The sequence below is a fragment of the Mchenga conophoros genome, linkage group LG1 (genome assembly GCF_057382185.1).
Source record: "Mchenga conophoros isolate Kocher_MC1m ecotype Shallow Benthic linkage group LG1, M_conophoros_male_GT1.1, whole genome shotgun sequence".
NCBI classification, from domain to species: Eukaryota; Metazoa; Chordata; class Actinopteri; order Cichliformes; family Cichlidae; genus Mchenga; species Mchenga conophoros.
The window spans coordinates 24,613,042-24,638,350 of NC_140526.1; the positions used below are offsets into that span (position 1 = coordinate 24,613,042).

Genomic DNA, 25,309 nt, shown 5'->3' on the forward strand with positions numbered 1-25,309 from the left:
ATGTAAAGGTATGAACTGATAAAATAATAGTTTAAATAGTTCTTTAGGTTCATAAAGCCCCATCCTTATATAAAGCGATTCCCTCTCTGCCCATCACTTTTTAGTAGAAAACAAGTCACCAGTGGACACTCCGTCATCTGTCAGTCAACAATATCTAGTCATCAACGTCACTTCAGAAGCAGTTATTTCACCTGTCGTTGCCACATGTCTCCAAATGTCATTGACATCTCAGGGTCTCTGGTGGCTACATCAGCGCTAGTCTATTCCTGTGTGTACTCCCCTTTATGCTTGATGTCTCACTCCTCTGGTGCCTGCATACCGATGTCAGACAACATAGTTTATAGATTAAACCTCCACTCACTGTGACATCTAAATTCGCAGTCGCAAACATGCCTGTAACAGTGACAACTGCAATCGTTAGGAAATATTGAATATCTGCACTAAATTTCTGGGAAATGGATGATTTTAATGAGGACTCATTCTTTGAGAAAAAATTGTTTGTAGGAAAAATGCACTCACTCCGTTTGCTTATAGAGCAAAAATAGAATCATGAAAATATGGAAAGCAGTTACATTCAATTCCCTCTGCGGGAAGTAAATGGCTTAAAATTGACCGTTAGGATCAATAGCCACTAGTCTTTCAAACAGCAGTTCAAATGGAGGATACAAGAGAAAAACATAACGCTGAAAACAAGTGCAAATACTTTACTTTTTTTCTTTTTCTCTTTTTAAAATATGTTGTAAAATATGGTCATTTTCAGGTTTCACTGTCTGTGAGATTCAGGGGTGTTTCCATCATTTTTATGTGGTTGTCGTCAAGGAGGCTGACACGACTCCCAGAGACCTGCAGCAACATTATCAGAAGGCTTAAACTCTGTTGACTGGCAGTGTCCATATTATGTACATTACACTTTATAACGAACCAAGAAAGGCTGCTGTGTACAGCACCACTGTATCGTTAGTGCCGAAAGAAGCAGGTGATGTTACACTAGGTAACCACTTGAGTCATAGCCAAAGAACCAATGAGCTCTATATTTGTTATAAAAACAAAGTTAAAGAAAGGGAATCTAAAAAAGTTGATTTTGAAAGTTAATATTTTTTGTCTACTTAAAATTGGCTAAATTATCTAGAACTTTAATTAAAAGTAAATGCATTCTCTTAAACAAGAACCCACTGACAGCAGATGTTCTCCATTCAGGATTCATTCAGTTGCCCTTTTTCCTGATAAACAACTTGATTTAAAAAAACTAACAAAAAAAAGCATTCAAGTTGCTTTGGGTTATAACAATTAGATTTACCAAAGTTAGTCTCAGTAATCATGGACAGGTTGTCAAACTATCGCAGAGCTAACATCGAGAGACAGACAACCATTCACACTCATAGTCAGTTTAGAACTGCCAGTTAATCTAACGGCATGCATGTCTTTGGACCGTGACGGGAAGGTGGAGTACCTAGAAAAATCATACAGGGAGAATATGCAAACTCCACTAAAAGGCCCCAGATTGGAGCACATTTACTCTCCCTCACCTGACCTGTAACTCTGGAGTCCATACGGTGATTATATCATCCCTCTGTCTGCAGACTCTAACAGTTGTTTCCACTATTGTGTTACAGCTTGAGGCTCACAGGCCATTAATCAGGATGGGTCTTTGGAATCGAGATGAAGGTCTTCTCTACACATGTTTTATCCAGAGCTTACAGTGTAACTGTAAATCATTAATTTGGTTCATTTCTATTAAGACACCCACTGCAAGATCTATGTGTGTGTCTGTTTGAGTGCACATTCAGTCCATCATACTCTGTATTAACTTAAACCATATCTGTCTGCTTTCCTTCCTCCCTGCCACCATAAATAGAAACTGCCCCAGACACATTACTATTCCAACAACATAATCCAATGCAGGTATAACCTACATCACAGCACAGAATTGATACACTAGTCTAATAATGGCTTCATATTTCCCTCTATATCCCCTAACGTCCCATGGAATCAATACCACAGCAGAAGCCGATGGAAATGACGCATTTTACATGATGTAAAGTGAGAAATGAGGTCACACATCAACAAGAACAAGTTTTATTTGCTTGCAAGGACTTGGCAGCTGAATGTCTGGTTGTGGTACAAAAAAAAACAGCTCCTCAGCCTGCGCCAGAGCATCCCTCCTATCCTGAGAGGAGGGAGAGGGAGCGCGAGATACACGCAGTGATACAGAAACACAACAGGGGATGCACCGGCTGCAAGTGAGTCGTTCGGGATTGTTCCCTTTTTCTTCTCTCGGTTGGGGATGAAAACACTGACTAACAAGCGCTGCCCACTGACTTTGCCACGCACACAATCGTCGGAACTTCGCTTTTGGACACTTTTGTCGTTTTGTGCGCTTGCAAACGTTACCCTGTGCGTGTTTTGAGGTTCACAGATCAATACTCATCGAATTAAGTATTGTTATCATTTAAGTTACTGCAGCTTAAGTTGTCGGGGTTTTGCGCACAAAGACTGGCGGTGTACATCTCTCGTCTGCCCGTGCTCACACGGAGGTGTCCGGTATGCGTGCCTAGAGAGAGAGAGAGAGAGAGAGAGAGAGAGAGAGAAAGAACGAACTCCAGTGGATGCGACCGTGACCTCCTGAATCTGGATACTGGGGGCTGGGGGGGCTTTCACTATCCTCCTTTATGATACAAACCTTACCTTTTCAGCGAGGAGATCTGTTTAGGAGTCTGTGCAACGTTTCACTTCTGAGCGCACTTGTCTGACTCAACGATGAGCTCCCGTGGGAAATACTGCGTGTTTTTGTTCTTGCTTAAAAGTATCCTGTCGGACCCGGGAACCTCAAATCAAGGTGAGTAAAGGGCGTCACAATGACCACACACTTAGAACAAGGGTGGATGCACCAAATTAGTCTCCTCAAACAAAAACACAACACGCACGCTCACACGCAAAACGCAAAGTACAGCCTTTTTCAACATTTGAGAACACGTGCATGATGAATATTTAACGAAACAAGTTAATAATTTGTTCACCCATTAAAGCCTGACGGATTTGCTTTTTATTTGTGATTTGTGGAATTTTCTCTCTTATGCAGCTTCCCGGCATTTGTCAAACAATAACAACAACATTAGCGTTTGACGGATTTCAAAGTGCACTCTGCATTTGCAGCCTGAAAATGCATCTGAGATTTTCCTTTTGTCGGCCGGACCCATAGATGTCAGTCTTGGTTTCAATACGTTTGTGTTTTGTCCTAATTAATGATCCTGTATTGCTTACAGCACACATCATCCAAAGGCAACATTAAGTCAGGAAGTTTTTCAGATCATTTGACTTAAAATGATACTATTGTTAATGTGAAATTTTTTAAACACTCAACATACAGTCATTTCAGTGGAAAGGCACAGGTTTAAAAAGAATCAGCACTGCACATGCATTTCAGTTTCATAATACACAACACACCGAGAGTTCAACTGCAAAAAACAACAACAAAAAAAAAGATTCACACCATGGAGGCTGTCTGCTCCATGGTGTGAATGCTTGGTCTACAGGCTGAAGCTCCTTGAGCCAAAATGACATCTTATTCACCTCCAAGTGCACAGAAACATCACCACAGCTATAGGAACCACTCAGTGCTACTGTAAATGGCAGCCCCTTATATTGCGAAGAGGATTCCTCTAAGGCAGGTGAATCTTATTATGCTGGGCCAGTGGTTGACAGTAGCTTCATCAGAATAGCTCTCCATATTTCAGGATTCATTTTCAAGTCATGCTGACATCAGTGTGCAGTTGCATATGTTTGAGAAAGACAGGAAATAATAGTGTTATTTCTCCTTCGTTGTGCTTGCAAGTCACATGGGTAAATGGTTGCCCTAATGCAATCTGTTCTTGACATCTTCCTCTTTGCACGTTTGCAAAGAGGTCAGTTTAATATTCCTTCCTGAATGTTTAATGTGTAGGATACACGTTTTCAAAGATGACAGGAGCTTCGCTAGCCAAATGTCAAAGTCTCCTTCACTACATTTTTCTGTCTTTTGTGGGAGTGTGTGTGTCTGTGTGTGTGTGGGCGCACACTCATTTTCCCCCACAGGATGTCTGTCTGCCTGTGGTGGTGACAGGCTTAAAGAAGAGGGGATGCACACAGGGGAAACCTGAAAAAATGACATCGTGAGGTGCTTAAAATGTAGTGTGAACAAGCTAATCTATGTTAGATGGTGCAATGTGTCTGAGTGAGTTTTCTGAATGTGAATCACATGTTTATGCCCTCATAGAAAAAAAGAAAATGAGAGTCAGAAGATAGTGTCTGTGGGGGTTTTAATTGAGTCATAAAACATATTTGTTTTCTATAAAGTATATTGAAGATTGTTAAAGGGAGTGGTAAATTACCGTTTAAACTTAATTGTTCATAAATAATTTCAATCTGCTTATTGTCAAAAGAGAACCTTTTAGACGAGGCTCTTATACGGCATTTCTGTAAAGTCAGCGTTCTCACAAGAATAGGCGGTAATATGGAAGCAGCATTTTTTGCATTATAATGTATAGGAGTGGGAATTCAGCACAGACATCCACACTGTGGTGCAAAACTACACAGTTGATGTGCTGGTCAGAACAAGGCTCTTTTGTAACATAATAGGTTAGGCTTGTTCTTAGCTAATGAGAGGCTCTCCAACTTGTGAGTAACCTTAAATAAGTGTAGTTTGTAAGCAATTGAGCCTGACATGTTTGTGTTTCCAGTAAAGTATCTAATTCATTCCTTGGAGTCTTTCTTTTGTCAGTTTCGGTTTAGAGTCTAGAGTCTTGCTTTTATTAGATTCCTGTGGACAGCAGTTCAGCCATGGAAGTGTTGAGAAGAAGTGGATCCCAGACTCACATGTCCCCTGCTGACTTAAATTAAAATTGCTCATCTGGTACATGAAGTAGAATCAGTCTGCAGTCTTTCAGACTGCATGACACTTTACTACATGACAAACTGCTAAAGCTAAGCCCATATAGCCTGCTTATAGGATCATTTCTACGACAAATGAATGCAGGTGAACATGCAGAATCTCTAAAGGATAGGATTTTCACCAGAAGCTTTCTGTTTCTCTTTGTAGTCTGACTTCTACTGGCAAATTACATTTGTCAGGTAAACACTCCATGCAGAGAGTAAAAGATTTTATTGGGATTGTATTTGTCTGCTTTTATCTAACAAAAATCTAGGTTTATTAATTTTTTTAACATACAACCTGTGGATGGAACAGGAACTCTTTTCCCAGGTATCCACTGGGAAGACTGGAAGCTCCAAACAGGTGTCTGTTTCCCTGAGGTCGTTTGGTTAGAATTATACTAGGAGAGTTGCACATAACACAGACAAGTTGTCATTCCTGTTATACTTCATTGAGGTCCACATGAAGGGTAGATAAATAGTTGGTGCACTGTTATGTAGTGTTATCACAGATAAGTCTGCATAGTCATGCATGCTTTAATTAAAACATGAGAATAATTATTCTAATGACAATTAACAATAAAAAAAAAGAAAATGTGTGTGTTCACCATCTGTGCCCTTTCCCACAAAGGGGTCCATAGAACAGATTAAAAAATGGGTAAAGTGAAGAGAACTGTAATGGTGGCTTGTGCAGATGCAGATGTTCAGCTCTCTTCTGCTGTCACCCTCACGTTTTCAGTTCTCTTAATCTATTGTTCATTAACAAAATAGCAGCCTTCGTTACATATGCGTCGATTACCATCTTTCTACTATCTATCAGGGACTATGACGTGGATCTTGTATTTGACGCAGTTTTTATCCTGCTTAAGATGTTGTGCACACCATTCTCCACAGGAATAACTGTCCCACTAATGAAGTGGCACGACCACGAAGAAAAGTGCAGGAAGTGGGCTAGGGTAACCGAGGGGTGGGAAATTAATTTTCCTCAAGGGGCCACATGAAAAACTGGAACTGTTTTGTAGGGCTGCACAAATAAGCTGAACTCAATTCTGCCTAATAGTAATATTAATTTGATCTCTTTATAAACTATTACTGATGAGAATAAATATTACAATTAGCCAATTAAAATATGAACTAGGCAGAGGCAAAACACACACATTCTATCACCATTTAATCAACATGCACAACAAAAACAATTGTGCAAGTTCTTGCTGAATTTCAAATATTTTTACCTTCATACAAAGTGTTACTCTTTTAATTAATTACGTCATCTTTCTCAGTCTTGTTTTCTATGTGAGACAAATTCAGTCTGTTTTGGGTATGAACAAGGGATTAAAGTCAGGTTCGATGTCTGAGGTTGATATGGAAGCGCGATAACATCAAAAACTTTACCTTTCCTTTCACAAACCCGAGAATTTCAACTCCTTTTAGGAATTTGCCAAGGCTGAGGAAACTGACAGCTGTGTGGTAGCCTATGTCACCATGTGCATTCTCATACTCCTCCAAATGTGAAATAAATTATATATAACTCAGTGCTTTCGCATTGGGGAAGTTAACTAATTTAGTTAAACAACATGGCTAATTTTTAGCACTGATTTACACAACGTCTCCTGATGTATATTAAAATGAAATAATATGAATTAGAGCTCTGGGATAATCTCAGACACTTTTATTTTGCACTTGCTTTAACAGTGCAGCATTGTTCCCAGTCAGACTCGGGACAAACTGGCAGGTGTTAAAACTGATGGCTGTCTATTTCATAACCTAGCCAAGCGTGATGTTGCATCCATTGAGAAATCAGTCCCTGCCATATACTCTTTAAAGAGGACATGAAATGCTTCGTGTACAGAGGCTAATTTACACCAAGGAGCCCTGCTATCAAAAACTTACATGGATTTCAATTGTCTGTGAAGCTGAATTTAAGAAATAAATGTTGAACGTGAAAGTTTTTAGAACATATTTAGTACCATCTTGTGTCAGTACAGAACTTGACATCACTGGGTTGGTTGTTTGGCTGCAATCAATAGACTTACATTAGTTTATGTTACCTAAATAATAACAGAACTAATAATTCAGGGAAAAACAAAGGAACTAAACTAGATCGCATTGTAAGGGAACAGTGTTGGGACTAACGCGTTATTAAGTAACGCGTTACAGTAACTAAGTTATTATTGTGGTAACGAGCACGGTAAGTAGTTATTATGCCAAAACCGGGAACGCGTTACTCGTTACTGGGATTTAGATAGGCTTGTTATTCGTTACTTCGTGTGGTGGCTATCGCAGAGCTTCCACAGATTCAATAACATTAGCAAGTGGTGGAGGCCAGCAGGTGGATGAAGGAAAAGGGAGGCAAGAGGAGAGACGCGAAGCGGCCGCTGGTCCGAGTATCAGGTGAACTGAACTTCAGGTAAGAAGTTATAACCTGCAGTCCATCTGGGTCAGATATGAACCAAGTTTAGGTGGAGTTTATTTTCGTTATGCTGACTTTTTCGTACTGCGTGCTAGCTAGCATGACGGAGTTTCTATACAGCTGGGTGGGTGCTATGTTACTGATGTTGAACTTTATTTTGTTCATAATGTTAATTATTAGAGTTGCCAACCGTCCCGTAAAAAACGGAATCGTCTCGTATTCAGAGAAAATATTACGCGTTTCGTATTGAGGTGAAAAGGAAAACAGTTTGTCCCGGACTTCAGCTACAATGAAAAAGACACAAAGCTGGAGTTATTCTGTGTCTTTGCTGCACAGCTGCCTCTTCTCTCTCATTCTCTCCCTTCCCTCTCCTGTTTCTACTTCAATCATGAAACTGATCAATGATCAGCTGATCGGCTTTTCTCTCTTGTTTATTTATCGCCCACTTTGCGCCAGAAAGAGGAAACCAGCAGATGTCGCGGTAAACAACAGCAGCACTTTTAAGCTTGATCAGCTGTTGTTAGAATTTATTTAATATTAATTTCTAGTATCAGCTGATGTTTGCTGGAGCCACAGCTGTAAACCTGCTGGTCATGATGTCGGTTTGTATATCTGGTCAGAGGGAAACATGAAGATGAAACCAGGAGATGTCCTTACTGAATCATCAGAGCTGTGATGGAGAAACAGGTTTACCTTTTAGGTGACATGAATGAGTTGAAGGGAAGTTATGAACTGTTTCTGAGAGACAAATAACCCCAGGATCCTTTTCTAAGTAGCTGACAGATGATAGATTGAGCATCATTGATAGATTGATACATATATACCATCAGAACAGTGTACATCACTGTCACAACAGTGTTTATTTTCATTCAAAGGCTTTATGATTTTTCCTATAATGGTGGGCCGGTCTCTAGTCAAAATGCCCGGGATGATTTTTTTGTCCCAGTCCAGCCCTGTATGCAGCTCATCTGCAGTCTGGTGTTACCTACATCTTCCTATTCGAAAGGCAGAATTTCCGAGTTCTGAGTACAATCGAAAGCACCACGACTGCAGTTTTTGTGTTGGATGTAAAAAGCAGGCTAGGATAGAATCAGGTGTGGGATTTCTCTCGTGGAAATGTGCACATTATTTTTCCCTTTCTATTGGTAGGTGGCACAGTGCACTTGTGGCAAGTAAGCAAGCTAGAAGACTGGCAATCTTGCTGGGTATCCAGTTACAGAAGCAACACATTAACAAGAGAATTCTGAGTAAAACCAAAGTTACTTTCCCTAGTAACTAGTTACTCTGAAAGTAACGAGTAACTTGAAGTAACTGAGTTACTTTTGATAGAAGTAACTAGTAATGTAACTAAGTTACTAATTTAATGTAACTTACCCAACACTGTAAGGGGATCACTTTTGTATTGGATGTAACAATGAGCTTTATGTTAAGAAACCGAGGATATACCGAGGATATCAACTTTCACTGTCTCTCTTTTAGCAGTAAGTGACTCTTTGTTGTTTGGCTAGCTGCACTGAAACACTTGTTTCCAACACCTGTTAGCTCTAATGTTTGCCTTTTCAAAGCACTTTATGAATGAAGATTGTGTGGAGGAGGGTCTGTTTGAGTTAGGTGACTCGAGTGGTTCACAGGACAAACTCAAGTCAGAAACTCTGATTTCTCCTCCTCTGGCCGGGTATACTGAGCGGCGCAATCAGCTGATGGGATCAGCACTATTTTATGAAATAGAATATTCTCTTTTTTTCCCTAAGCACATCCAAGCAGTTTATAACATAACAGGTTACTACACATCACACCACAGACATACTGTGTTTCTTACCAAAGCATGATCATGAATGGAATCAACATATTAGCAGGAAAAATAGGTCGATGTGTGCGATGGACAAAAACATCCCCCCCAAAAAACAGAGGCTCTGAGGAAGCGATACCACACTTTTTGGAGACATTTTTTTCCATGTCACATGTCACTGACTGGATTACGTCATATTAGAAGTGAGGAAAAGCAAAGTCCAAATTTGAGAAAAGGAGATTCCAATTTGGAGATTTTCTTTTTTTCCTGCAGACATGCTGATGGATGTTTGGACTGGATCAGCTGTGATTGTGTCTCACTCCAGCTTATCAGTCCAGTGACTCAAAAAGACACCGTTCTCAATTATAAAGTGCTTAACAATCCCGAACATTACGGCTAACAGCTGGATTTTCCATTCAAGTGCAGCTAGCCTAACAACAAAGAACTATTTACTGCTAAAGAGACAGAGGGTCCACTTTAACTGTGCTAGCTCCTTCATATTCTCACACTCTTTCACTTTCCCAAGTACAAAGATACATACGTTGTGTGTCATAGATATTCAAGGTTAACTAAAGGCCATTAGACACTATTGCATAAAAGTGATGGGCAATTTAACATTTTTCAGATGTGAACTTGTCAGATGACGTATATACACACTGAACTTATTGCATTTTTGCTGAAAATTCATCCTAAGACAAAAATTTATGAAAAAAATAAAGTCAACATCAAGCCATGATGAGCTGGTCCTGATGTTTCTAAACAAGAAAAGGGTGAAACAGAGATTTTGGGTTCACACAGTTCTCAAGAGAAGGCAGCAGCAGGAAGAATTTCATGGTTTGGTCCAGGAGTTTAAGCTGTACCCCGACTGCATTCGTACATATTTCAGTATGTCTGTGGAGCAGATTTAGCTCTTGTTAACACAGCTGGGACCACATTTGAGGGAGCAGAGAAATAATTTTGGAGAGCCGATTGACCTGGAGCAGTGTCTAGCTGTGTGTCTGAGGTAAAATAGTATTATTTTACTATTTCTATATGATTGTGTATTCAGTACTGGTGTGTCTTTGAGGCACACTTTGAGCTACACTTGTCAAATGCAGTGGTCTGATTGGTAAGATCTGTTTATTCACATGCAAAAATATTTAGCTTGGTTCAAAGAAATGAAAAGTGCATATTCATCCTACGAAACCACACAGTCAGAGGGAACGGCTGAATTAAGAATAGTTGAGCCTGAAAAATATTTTTAATGAAGTAATAATGGAATATTCACACGGATATTACTTATCCTGTAAGTAAAGGCCTTCAAACTCCAAAATTCCTGCAATGTCCTCTGTCCTTATAATAATTGTTGTTATTATTGGTTCACCAGGAAAGAGCCATACTCTCGAATGCATCCTTTTTCAGCATATTAGTGCATCAGAATCTAACAAACACACTTTGAGAAACTCCCTAAGAGATGTTTTTTGGGGATTTTGTAGGAAATGACAAATCTGGACTTGACTGCTCCATCCCTAGATGTGTAAAGCTTAGTAAAAAGTTCTTGTTGCTTCTGCAGATTTGCTAAAAAAGATTGAGATTCCCACTTTTCTCTTCGTGTTTAGTCTCTTAATGGTGATTCAAATTGTAATCGTTAAACACAGCAATCTGCTGTTTACGAACTAACTAAGCACACAGCTTTACCTCTGTCTTTACAAATAAGTCCATGTCTTGTTTAAAATTCTACATTCTGTATCAATCTTTCTTCTTGTTCTTCTTTTTTTTTCTTTTTTTAAATGTGAGCTGACATCTTTCAGGATTAGCAATCTCACAACTTCTATAAACATCTGTTACAATGCATTTATACTGAAGCTGCATTTGCTTGCATAAACATATGTAAATTCACCTTCAGAACAAAGCAATGAAGTGAGCAATTCTGTGAGGAGGAGTTTATCAAAGAGTATTTGATGGTTCAAATGGGACAAACTGAATGATTTATACTTATTTACATGGGAATCCTAATTTTCCATTGACCTCACATGGATGGTCAGGGACAACCAAAGGGCCAGATGTGCCGTGGGGGACATATAATACCCATGATTGGGTGAACCTGTTTAAACCGGCGCTTCTGAGCCTGCTCCTTGTAGTTCCTGTTGGATTGTAAACAAGAATGAGATGCGACTGAGAATAATGATGCACAGTGTGACAGTCATTACAAAAGTGATGCAGCCATAGAGCTAGATGCTAGTTTTGTTTACAGAGCAGACCAGATGAGGGACCCGAGGAACAGTGAAAAACACAGCTGCCTGGACTGGGAGTTGTTCAGTTGCAGAACATTTTTTCTCTCGGATGAATTCATGACGGTGACAGCCATGGCAGTATTCCTCTGCATGGTAATGCTAAGCTAACACCAAAAAAGCTAAATGATGGTAGTAATGATGAGCTGACAGGGACTTGAACCAGATCTTAAGCCGGTTATCCACTGAAATGTCAACTTTCCAACAAGAGGGAACAAGACCCAAAGTCTATTCTACTCAAATTACATTAAAATGTCTTATTTACATCTAGACCACATTTCCCTAAGTCTGACTCCAGCTTAAGTGTAATGAAACAACACAACCCCCCCCCCCAAAAAAACAAAAAAACAAAAACAAAAAAACAGCTATCAGGACAGTACAAGTACAGCCTGGGGAAGCCACCTCAGTGCTGCAGCACAATTTTGATAACACAGAGTGGGATTTGTTTGCAGAAGAATCAGGCCTAGAGGTACATGCTGGTTAAGTCCCTAGTTACATAAACTTTTGCACAGAAAATGTGTTAACATAAAAACACCTCTTAGCCGATCACATTGTGAACTATTTTTACAACAAACCATCCCACAGCATATGGAAAGGTTTTAAGTATAAACTGATGGACAAAAAGACCACCCAGTGATGACTGCAAGCTGTCTGACACTTTTCAGTTCTTTCCCCATTTGACAGACCAGACCAGCAAGTCTCCTCAACTGAATACCCCACCCTATGAGGACCCAACATTGGTCTTAATGCCAGGTGAGGAACATCTCACAAGTATTATCAATCAATCAATCAATCAATCAATCAATCAATCAATCAATCAATCAATCAATCAATCAATCAATCAATCTCTCGAGAAGCATGCCCTGTCACAAATCAGAAGCATCTTCTACCACTAAGCTAGATACGTATAACTTTGCCTACCTCTCATCTCATCCTCAACTAAAAGATGAAACCGTTATGTCAGTGGACTTCAGAGAGCTGCATCAAACACCATCATTCTTCAGAAATTGGTCAGCAAACTGCAAAAACCTGCATCATAAACTTTGTCTCTGACCAACCTCTTTCACTCTATTCTAAGTAAAGGGTACTTCACAGGGTTAATGTTGAGCCCAATGCTCTCCAAACGTTTGACCCATGACTGTAACCCCATTCGTGCCATTATAAAGTTAGTTGGAAACACAGTAGTGGTGCTTATAGGGGAGACAGCCTACTGCCCTGAGCTGAACAATCTCAGCATCACAACCATTCTACCAGCTGTGCCACTATGTAGTGCAGCATTTGTCCAGCTGATGATCATAAGGAATTCGACAGATCGTTAGGTGGTCATTCAACATGTTAAAAAAATGAAAGAACTGAATCTGTTTCCAAGGCCAGCATTAAAATAACAAATAGAATAAAATGGAGTAAATAGAATAACACAACAACAATAATTGCACGGTGAAGGTGAACCAGACCCCCCAGACATAAACACAATTTGTGGCACTAAAAACATTCAACCCACTTCCTGTATGAACCTCTGCTGTGTGGTGGATGAAGGTCAACACAAACCACCTAAAAGACTGAGGAGCAGCTCATCTACAGAGCTCCATGCCTCCATCACACATGTCCTTGTGAAAGCACCGACTCCACTGTAGGCGATTACACACATGTACACACTGCACATCGCACAGTACAAGTAGTAAAAACTTTCTAATATTGTCACTGCTGCTTCTTTTTAAGATTATGTATACTTCTACATTCTATTTATTTTACTGTGAGGCATGATTTTCAGTTTAGTTCAATTCAATTACATTATATTTTTTTAATGCCAAGTCACAGCAGCAGCTGCCTCGGGGCACTTTATAAAAAATGTACAAAAACATTGAATTGTATAGAATTTCGTTGTCCGTAAACAGAGCAGATTAAAAGCTTTCAAACAAGTGTTAAACCTAACATAACAAGAAGAAGCCACAAGGTCAAGCTGCAACGGAGCCATGATTTCAGCTTGTGAAGAGATCCACGGTGTGACAGGCAAACATTGTGTTTACCTGTGTTGGTTAAACTATGATTAGACAGTGAGTCCAGGAGTTTGAGTTCATTTTTTTGCCCTTTTTTTCCTCTGATCAATCAAAATAAAAATGCAAAAATTCTCAAAAAACAAAGCAAATGTTCTTCCTTGATAAATGGCTCGTACTCAAATCATTTATTGAAACTAGCATCTGGTACAATTACTGCCAATGAAATATTCACCAAATTAAAAACTCTTTTTTTCTTTATCCACTGATCTGCTTTGTATTTTACGAAGCAGGTATCTGACACGTCGTCCTTTCTATGGGATCATTTCATCTGATCAGCAGTAACATTTAGACAGACGCTGGAATGACTTTTTCAGGAACCTGCATCATCTGTGCTCAGAGTCAGATGAATTAGATGCTGCTGTCCACTTTTATTATCATCTCATAGAAAATAATGATTCATTTTTTTCCCAGTGGCTTTCTCTAACCACATCCAGGAAACTTTAAAAAAAAAGCCAGGGGTCCTTATAGAACTGTCTGTCACCCTGGTGGAGCTCAGCCTTGTGGAGTATCCTTATCCTCATACCTTATATACATATCCTAAAATATTTAGGGATCCTGAATACTCAGTGTCTAGATAGTGTTAATGAACCACCTGCGAGTACACACACACACACACACGCACGCACGCGCACACACATATGCACGCATGCATATATGCACAGACATATTCTGCAAACTACTACTTAAAACACAGTTTGTCTCTGCATTAGGCTTTCAAAAACAAAACAAAAAACCAAACCCTTCTGGTCTGTGCACTTACTAGACAACAAGAATCAGAGGTCAAAGAAGGCTAAGCAACAGAGGTTCTTTAGTTCTTTACAACATAAAAGTGTAGGATGATATTCTTGTAAATGGAAATCTTCAAAGGAAGGTGCAGACAGTTAAGTGAGAAAATGGTAAATGCGTATTTCCTTACTTATCAAGCAATTGCAAAGCCTCTTTCAAAAATTCATGAGCTTGAAGTGTTCTTCTCCCCTGCCTTTGTCATCATTAGTCGTGTCTTGTTGCGTTACTGTCACCTGTAGATTAGTGAAAGACTGGGAAACCACTGAAAGGAATGTGCATCACATCGCCTTTTTAAAACAAGGACCGACTCTCGGAAAAACAGCCCCATGGCACTTCTGAACTCCGCAGGAAACCTCTGATATGAAACAGCCTGCAACATAACTCCTGTAATGTGCAGACACCCAACGTGTCTCGGGTAAAGGAAGGACACGGGAGATCATTACACAGGATATTGTTTTACTGTTAGAAGCAGAAGTCCCCGATCACACCTTTGATCCCGTTCAGACCATCTGCTATGGCATAAAAAAGCGTTACAGCATACAGAAATATTAGAGCATGTTTCTGATTTCAGAAGGAGAATATTGTTGAATGTCCTGTCTGATGATATACAGCCCTTTACCTTGGTATGAATAGCTGGCTACAGGAATGGCAGTTCCAGTTGCAAAGGTTTCATTGGCCGATGAAAGGAAATGTAACCAATCAACGTAAATTACAGAACATACTCAAAACAGCCTGCCTTCAAATAGGGACAGCTCTTGTAAGCCATCAAACCCTTTCATTATGTTGCAGTGAGATTTGTCCCAAAAGCTTTGCAGAGCCACACCGTACATCTCCCAAAGTGTGCCTCTGCAATAATCCGATAGTGCAGAACCTTTTTTAAAAAAAAACAACAAAAAAAACCAGCTTCAGGTTATTATGCTTCTAAAGCAATGCACAGACAAAACTAATGTGATTTGGACTCCTGATAAGTGATTACCAGTGTAATTGTGCTTGCGTGAAAAACAAAAACGGTGTATCAAATTGCCTCCACTGTGGTCTTGGACCATTATTTCCTGGCTCAAAAGATAGTTGTGGAAGTTAATAGTTTCATTCCCACATTGCTATGCATGTATGTTTGTGTGTGCGCTTGGCTTTATGTATATGTGTAACAGAAGGAGAGACAGACAGAGAAGGGACTGCAGTCAGCTGAGCCTGAAGAAGTCACTTGGATGAGTGACGAAACTTTTCTCCCACTGAAAACGCTGCGTCCAGCTGAACAGAATCAACTTTTTGGGACAGAGAAGGGAGTTACTGGAAAATTTTGTGCTGCCAAACGTGCCGTGGAACATTGCTCATGATCATCAAAGACTCTTCTAATTTGGTCCAAATCAATATCTTTCTGTCTCCCTTGGTCTGTCTCACAGGCTCCCTCCCTACATCTCTCTATGTCCTCCTTTTGAACAGAGGCAAGGCCACCTTATTATAATTCAGACCTTAATTACCAGCTGGGAATCAAGGCTAAATGAAGTCTCTGTAAATACTAAAGTGGTTCATTAAGTCTCCCTCAAAGTGTATCTACTCTGGTTATCTAACTTGTTCTCAAAACAGTCACAACCCCATTAAATTAGTCCAGATTTGGCAAAGTCCACCGTACACTAGAGTGACAGGTCGTCTGAAGATGTGACTCTTTGGTCTATAATGTCGACCACTGAAGTGGGACATACTTTATTGATAGAGATTGTAATTAACTGGCTGTGTGGAGACAAAGGAAATTGCACATTCATCATATCAAATTGGCTCAGGGGGCTTAGCAAGGGCCAGATAATGGCTCTCTTCATGCCTGAGCCGTGACCAGAGTGCAGACAGCGAGGGATTGCTACATTTGTATACACAATGCAGCCGTGGATTCACACAAATAAACTGTTGTTAACATGCTCATGCAAAAACACCACCACTAACACTAATGCTGAAATCAGACTGCTCCGTGCTTTTGTCTTTTCAAATGGTCGCTGAGTCAGATTAGCTATTAGAGCATAAACTCTTGGCGTGACTCCATAATGGATGTGCAAAGGAGCAAAGGGACTGACCTGACGTCATACTGCTAACATTTTTGCATGTGATCACAGCTAAATGAACAAACACACTGTGTCGGAGGTGGGCTTTATCTCTTTCTTTTTCACTCACAATAGAGAGTGAGTGCGCCTGTGGGTAGGCGCTGTGACTGTGCACTCACAGAGATGATGTCACAGCCATAGATGGGATTTCATTGATTAATGCTCTTGACTGGAGGGGGAGAACTGTTGTAAAGACTTGCAGAAATGAGATAAAATGTTGTTTCTGTTTTACCGTGCTATTTTTTATAGCAAGAGCTCTCCGTGCTGCCATGGGTCACCATCACTGAATACATTACACCTGTGAACGTTGTCAAATATTGCCAAAGAAGAAATTAATGGGCACCCAATTGGAAGTATGGAAGCACACTGTGAAGGGAATGTGAGTGCCTTTCAGCGTGAAATCACAGGGATCTCGCCACTTGCCTTATCAAGCACCAAAACTCTTCAGATTTTTAACATGTTCACAACTTATACACAAATTCTGCGTTTTCTTTTTTTGTTTTTTTTTGTTTTTACAAGGAGGTGCATGAAGAGGACACTAATCCATACACTACAAAGGCGGGAATGCCATTTTAGGAAAAAAAGTATTTTAAATTAATTAAAAAGAGAAAGGACCTGTGTAATCAGCAATCAGTAGTCCACATGAGTCCATGGGTGGAGAAATGGTGTGTGCCAGGAGTGTCACACATAAGGCTTGAGGGTCAGTATCCCAGCAAAGACCCCAATCCAGCCCACTGGAGGGCTTTGGAACAAGGATGATAAAAAGTTTTGGACTTTTGACTGTATTGTTGTAAGTTTTACAGCATTTGACAGATAAAGACCTCCCTCAAACTCAGTTATACTACAAAAACCAACAGATGAACAAGTAAATGGCATAAAAGTTCCTGTTTTTTCACTATTTACTTGAGAATGTTTTGAAATTATTTTATTTTTTTTTATTTCTTTTTACAATGAATCCACAGTAAAACCAACAAACCAAAAAAAGAAAAAGAAAAAAAAAACAGGATGTTTACTTATGATTACAGGACAGTCTGTCCAATGAGCTAATAGAACTAATTTTACACAGTAATTTCTTATTGTTTCCGCCCAAAGAGTCATGCTGACAGATGTTTTCCATTTATTACAGGAACATGTCTTTATCATGTAGACAAACTGACATGCTGTTGAAATTGCACTTCTTTCACTCCCAATAAGATATCTCAGGGAATAAATGTGTCGTTAAACATTGTTGCACCGACACAAAGGTGAGTTTCACTCGTCTGGCCCACTTAACATCAAAGTATGTGGCCCACAGTGTAAAATGTTTGACATCCCTGGTGTATGCAATGTTGTTTGGTGTACAAAACCAAACTGGAAAGCATCAAAAACATGTCACAACGAGGAGAGCGACCCAGCAGCTGAGCTCTGAGGGCTTTAATAAACAGGGGTGCACATAAGTGGTCCGCAGGTGCGCATTCGCTGTCAAAATAAAAGACGCGCACCAGATAAGAAGTTGCAACGCGCGTTTGCGTACATATAAAAGGCACTGTTTTTGTCCGCTAGAGTGGGATTTTCACGGCACATTCTGCACCACATCTCTGTGCATTCATCATTTGTTTGAAGCCAGCTCACCTCCTGCAACCACTTTTCCGAGAATACGTGCTTCTTTTGTGGTTCGGACTCCTTCTGTCATTTCTTATAGGTGGAGGAACATCAAAGTAATTGCTTAAAGGAGCTTCTTCGACATTTTTAAGAATTCTTTTTTTTTTTTTTTTCTGCCTGTCCCGTTTAGTAGATCATCACACTTAAAACGTAATGCAGTAGGAAAATGTTATAACATGTTACTGAACAATTCATAAATGATCCCACACTGACCATATATCTCTTGAAGTAGTTTTTTAACTATTACAATTTTAATCTTAATTATTGATTTGTTGAGTTAAATAAAGTTTGATAATACTTCCACCTGTCCCCTTTATTCCTCTTTGGCTCTGACCTCTGAGAAGGAGAGTACTAATTTTTCCAGACTTCAGCGAGGTAGAGAGCAGATTTGTGTTGGTGTTGCGCTGGACTTTCCTAAGAGCTGTTATTTCATAGGTGGTTGAATTTGATAAGGGCCTTACACTTCTGTCAGCTCCTCATTGACAGCTTGATAACTATTGTCTGCTCTCTTCCTGTTTTGTCACCTCCATTTCTCTTCTTTTTAAATTCACCATCCAACCTCTCTCACACACTCGCTCTCTTACTCTTTTTGCTCTATCCTGTCATTCTTTGCATCTATGCTGTTGTTCTTTCACTTCTAACTTTTCTCCTTCATTTTACGAGACCTTTTCTTTTTTTTCCACCACTCTGCCCTATCTAGTGGTTCTGTTGGACACCACAACGGTACTGGGAGAACTGGACTGGAAGACTTATCCTGTCAATGGGGTGAGTGACCCTGGTATTTCTTGAATTAAGGCTATTAACTGTTTAAGGTTTTATTGATCAAAAAAAACTTCTGATACCCCCCCCCCCTCCTTTTTTTTTTTACATGGTAGACCAATGATGGCTACAATTTGAACCTCTCTTGTCCAAAATCGAATACTTGAGCCACAGCAGACTAGATTTTCTTGCATTTGAGTCAAATGAAGACAGGAGACAAGTTCTTGTGTCTTATTAAAAAAAATCCTGTGGGCATCAGGCGGCGTGTTTTATACGGCAGCCTTCCTGACAGCAGTTAGAGCAATGTGACATCCACTGAAGAATGATATGGTGACTTGTGGGAGCACAAAACACAGCACAGCAGGGGTTAAGAACATATGCTAAGTTTGCCCCTAGAGGAAGGTTGACTCAGAGGCAACAAGTGGATTGGAGGTGGACAGCAAGTGACAGCGTAGCTCGCAGGTCAGCCGTGTGGCAGATGTCATGCAGGAGCGCACAGTACACCACCTATATGAGAAGGGTGTACTGGACATACACACACAGCTACAACATTAAAACCACTGACAGGTGAAGTGTACAACACTGATAATCTCATTAAAGTGCGATATTGTGCTGCAAACCATGGCTCTGACATTTATGCGGATGAACCCATTACACTAAAACCACCGGACTAGACCTTTGTTAGTCCCCCAACGACATTAGATGAGAGCATGGGTAGAAGCAGTAAGAATGTAACTGAATACATTTACTTAAGTACTTGTTTAATGTACATGCTCTTTTTTAAAAAAAACAAAAAAACATTCACATGTTATGCTTCCTTTTGCTTTTGTTGTTGTTGTTTTTTTTAAGATTAATTGCATAGTTATAGATCAAGCTACCTACCAATCAGCAATTAAAATCATCAACAGCTGCAACATTAAAGAGATGTTCACTCTTTAACGTATTTAATCAAAAATGATGCTCCAATGATATCATGTATATGATTCTGAAAAGGAGCATGTTTACTTCATGTACTTTAAATATATTTTAATTATACAATCTGTGCATTTTTAATACAATAATTATTTAAATAAAAAAATCTAAGTACTCTTTTTTTCTGCAATTCTGCTTTTTGAATAATAAATCTGTAACACCTCATTTAAAAAAATCCTGGCAAATCCAGACAATATGATTTCCAGACTTCTGAAGGCTGTCTAGCCATTATTAGTAGTAATGATAATACTAATAACAAATATTATGTGTGAATTTTGCTGCTGGGACGGAAAAATCAACACACTTTAAAGAAAATCAGTAGACATGAGAGCTGTGTTTGCATCAGCAGTATGGTTGATGCAAACACAGCAGCCGTTTCTGTCGGCAGCTTTTCAAAACTCGCTGTGCTCATTTCACACGTCTGAGCTGGTTTGGAGAAAGCAGAATGTGTGTACCAGTTTTCTCAAAAAGAAACAGGGATACTGTTACGCACAGAAATCTGATCCATCCTCAGGATTTCTGATTACTGTGTGGGTGTGCACATCTGCGACTTAAGCGATACAGGAATATCATTACATCGCATTCATTTGCTTCTATTCAAAGAAGCTTCCACAGGGAAAAAGCAGTTTCACTCAAAACTGGAAGTGTAACCCTTTAATCAGATAACTCAAAGTACCTTCAGTGAATTTAAAGAAATAAACTTAGTGCAGTTCGGTCTATATATTATTGAACGCAGGCATAATTTAAAAGTTTAAAGTGCAGACTCTCAGTTTCAGTTGGAGAGGCTAAGGAATTATAGCCATTATCAAACAGCTCCCCTATTTTCAGCTTTTGTCTTTTTGGAAAGTCTGATCTGTCTTTTCTGCTAGGGAGAGCAGTCATTAGTTTAGTGAACTTTCTGTATTTCCTTTATGACAGACTTGAATAATGGCGTACATACCATTGAAAAGATCCTGTGATCATCACTGTTTTTTTTCTGTTGCTGTCTTTTTCTGTTGCTCTGATCACCCATATTTTTTTTCCCCTCAAAATATGCTAAATTGCTAATTTGGCCACTCCACATTGTTCTGCTTTGCACTGAGGTCTCCTCTGACCACATGTTGATTAACAGAAACACCTCTCAGAACAAATAAACACTTTGAATCATCTACAGACCTCTTAACGGCTTAATTTATGCTCAACCGATGAAGGAACAGTTAGCACCTGTCTGAGAAACAGCTTTTGAGTCAGCTATCCAATTACACTGCCTATAAAAAAAGAGAGACTGCATATAAAAATAGCTTTATTTCCCCAACTGTTAATGCAGTTAGCAACACAACAAATACATTTAAGTTAGAGCTAAAATGCGAAACGTGTTTCAGCATCAAAAAAATATAAGGACCCTATAATTTCCCTATAGCTGTTTAGATGTCTTGTACAACATAACTTAAGAGCAGGTGCATCGTGAGCCAGTCTATCAAGAAATAAGTACAGGTCTGCTGAAAAGTAGATGTCCATTCTCAAATACATGGTCAAAGAGCAGCTCTCCTCTGACCCACTTCCACTTCGTACCAAACTCTCTTGATTTATCAAATAAATGAAAAGACAAACTTCAAATTAATAAATAAATTGGTGTCTTCGTGCAGTTAAAAATCACAGGACAGCTGCTAAAGACTAAATACTAAAGTATTACACTATTAAAGCTTCATATATAACATTATTATTTATACCTCGTAACTATGAGTAAGTAAACATGTAGAAGTCCACTCTTCCTTTGATTTAATTTATTTACGCAATTAGATATTAATTAGGTACACCTGCTGCTCAAATGGTTTAAGCAAATATCTAATCAGCCAATCATATCGCGTTCATTAAAATTTAGGCATGAAGCGATAGTCAAGATGACGTGCTGAAGTTCAAACTGAGCATCACAATGGGGAAGAAAGATTTAAGTGACTTTGTACATGGCATGGTTGCTGGTGCTAGACAGGCTGTCTGAGTATTTCAGAAACTGCTAATCTACTGGGATTTCCCCACACAACCATCTCCAGGGTTTACAGCGAATGGCCAGAAAAAGAGAAAATATTCAGTGAGCAGCAGTTTTCTGGCTCAGAGGTCAGAGGAGAAGCAAGACTGCTTCAAGTTGATAGGAAGGTAACAGTAACTAGAATAACCAATTGTTATATGCAGAATACCATCTCTGTTCTCTGCACAATAAAATAAACCTTAAAGAAGATGGGCTACACCAGCAGAAGACCATTTTTGGAGGCACATTCAGGTAGTTGTGTCAGATTTTGGCTTAAACATCACAAAAGCATGGAGCCACTCTGCCTTGCATCATACAATTCAGGCTGATGGCGATGTTGTAAAGCTGTGGAGGATATTTACTTGGCACACTTAGGGTCCCTTAGCACCAACTGAGCATTGTTTAAATGCCACAGGCTGCCTGAGTATTGTTTATCATTTTTCTAAAAGTGGCTTCCAGCAGGATAAAACACCAGCTCTAATCATCTCAGACTGGTTTTTATGAACATGACAATGAGTTCACTGTGTTCCACAGTCACCAGCTCTCAATCCAGCAGAGCAGACTGGAAAACGATAGAATGAAAGATTTGCATCATGGATGTGTTGCTGACAAATCTGCAGCAACTGTGTGATGCTGTCATGTCAACATGGACAAAAATCTCTGAGGAATGATTCCAGCACCTTGTTGAATCTGTGTCGTGAAGAATTAAAGCAGTTCTAAAGGGCAAAAGGGGATCTTACCCAATAACAGTTTGGCATATCCAATGAAGTGTCCAGGGAGTGTGAGCACTGCATTGTTCACGTTTGTTATGTGTATCTAATTCTCTCACGTATGTTGATTATTAAACCACATTTATCTACTATAAAATAATACATTTGAATTTAGTAAAACAGCACTTTGAAGCTGAGACCATTTGTGAAATACTGAAGATGCAATTAACCAACCTCCTGAAGCCCAGAGATCTTAATTTAACAGAGTCTGGTTTTCTCGGCTTTTGTTGTTTATAGAACATATGCGACAACATTTATATGCAATGAATACAGATTCAAACAAGCCATTACAATATCTAGAGATTAAACTAATTTAATTGCAGTATATGATTCTTTTAGGTCTGAGCCTGAAGGAGAAGCGCTGCTGTAGATTTCATTCTTACAAATATTTCATCGGGGACTGAGCAACCATCAGCAGCAACAATAATTTTTTCATGACTTCGTGTCTAATTCAAGACACAAAGTGGTTGTGGGGTGGGGGCTGTTTGTGCTTTCAGGCTATTATTAAAAGTGTAATAAATCCTTTCGAGCAAAACCAATAAATAGCAGCAAAAGGCTGAGATATTTTCAGGGCCAAATACCAATATTGAAAAAGCTTCTCCTCCCTTGCACGCAGCCTAAACAGCGTTTTTGCTATGGGGACCAGCAATGCCATTAATTGGTTGAACAAAAACACAGCAAAACTCCACCACCTAGATTCATATCAAATCAATAATTCATCAAAACTACAGAGATTTAATGACATTTTCATAACACCACTCTCTCCCTTCCCTTTAGTCTGACAATGACAAATTGCCTTGTTTTAATCAAAACCTCAAATCTCTTAGCCAGGTTGAGTGCCGCCTCCGTTGTTTTTAATACAATGCTATCTGTCTGTGCAGTGTCGTTAGGTGTGCGCATGTGTGCACGTGTCATTTATCTTAATGTTTCAGCACCTATGAACATGAACTATTTATTCTCTGATTTTCACCTTAAGGGAAACTCCAGATTAACTTTTATTTCTGACTTTGTGCACTAATTACATAAATTCCTGTTGATGTGTTACTAAAACATGGATGGTTTTCCAAAAATAAAAACATTGCATGTGATAACCAAAAACTGCTGCCCCATCTTGACAATCATTAAATTATCTTTCCTTGTTAACAGCTAAGGAATACCAGCTAACCTGCTCCTTTATTTGGAGAGAATATGATGCCAGTCATCACAGCTGCCAATATCAAAATATCCTTGGAAGTGAGCTGAAGTGAAAATGGCCAAAAGTGACTCATTATTTGCACTGGCAAAAAAAAAAAAGAAAGAAAAATCCTCGGGGGCATTTAGATGCTTGAGTCCAAGATACAAACCCAGCCAGAAGTTTAAATCAGTTCTGTACTTCCTTCCATGGTGCAGCCATTGCCTATGCTGGCTAAAGCTGGGATAACTGCAGGTTATGTATTATTTTTGGTTTTCATATTTGGTTAAAATCGGCTTCTTTGGATTTCTTATGATTTCGGGGGTTTTTTTATACTTTTTAAAAAATAATAATAATAATTTACACTGTTTCTGCTAACTTTCCTTTGTCTCTACATTCTGGGGCTCCCTGTCTTTAAGTTACTTTTTGTTTTATTTATTTGTGTAGTTTTTTTTTTTTTTACACTTCCTCTCCTCGTCTTATTCCCACCTCTAATTTCCTAATAGTTCCCGCCTATTAGTTCCCGTATGCAGTCTTATGTCTCTCTTATCAGGTAGTTTCACAATTTGCTTCCCACTTGTCTGCCCTTGAGTTTCTCAAATTCTTCCATTACCTTTAATTTTTTTTGTCTTTCTGTTCTTTTATAAACTTTTTTTTTGGTTGTACCCAATTGGTTTCTTCTCTGCAGTGACTCAAATAGTTGTCCTTTATTTATTCATTATTTAGTATCCTTCTGTCTTTTTAACTTTGAAACAGATATACAGAAATATTGTGGAAAAAATGAAGGAATAAATACTCACCCTAGTGGAGGCATTTCAAAAGCCTATGGGCCTACGCAGGTGTTGTTGTTTTTTTTCTTTCCTTTTCTTTTTCTTTTTTTTTCTCTTTTTTTTGGGGGGGGGGGGATTCGTTTGTTTTGGGGGGTTTTGTTGTTGTTGTTTTTTTTGTTTTTTTCCCCTCTCTCCCTCCTTTGAATATACTTATTTGGGATAATAAATGTGTATGTATAGACATAGATATGATTGTTTATGATTGTTTATATAATGGTAATTATATTTTATGTAAAAAGGATGGGGAGAGGAAGGAAGGGAAGGGGAAAAAGAGGGGAGCGGAAGGGAAAAGGGGAAAATGGGAGGAAAAAAAAAACTATGTCAATGTAAAGGAGATATATACTTTGTTGCCTGATTTGAATAAAGAAAGGGAAGAAAAAAAAAGAAAAAACAAAAAAAAAACAAAAGCCTACACTGTAGATACATTTTCAGTTTGTTTCTGTATTATTCTTAGTGTAGCTGTCATGGAGGAGGACCCAAATGTGGAATATTAAGGCAACAGGATAAACTGAAAAGATGCCTTTATTTAAACTGACAGAAAAGTCAAAAAACCCGACTAAAAACATCACAACATAAAAGACTCTAACAATTTTGGCAGCAAAAACATACAGAAGTAAAATAAGACACTGTGAGAAGGACTGAGAGAAAGACACCTCTATATATATACACAAGAGAGCAATTAGAAGAAATGAACACAGCTGGGGCGAAATGAAACACAGGTTAAGAGAATCTAGGTAACGAGACAAGGAGGAAATAAAGTTCAACAAAGCACAAGAGACAAAGGAGTACCAAAATAAAGCAGGAAGTAACAAATGGGGGTGGGGGGCAAAGACTTAACAAGGGTACTGGGG

At 39.1% G+C, this 25,309-nt stretch overlaps 1 protein-coding gene across 1 annotated transcript in view; it reads left to right on the forward strand.

The window, feature by feature from the left end:
- The first annotated feature begins 2,191 nt into the window (after positions 1-2,191).
- LOC146583423 (ephrin type-A receptor 6-like) overlaps positions 2,192-25,309 on the forward strand; it is an 89,484-nt gene continuing 66,366 nt past the window's right edge. Inside the window, exons 1-2 of the mRNA XM_085271476.1 lie at positions 2,192-2,836; positions 18,652-18,716. Coding sequence (XP_085127602.1) covers positions 2,758-2,836; positions 18,652-18,716 — 144 coding nt within the window. The 5' untranslated portion in view covers positions 2,192-2,757. The remainder of the gene's footprint in view (positions 2,837-18,651; positions 18,717-25,309) is intronic.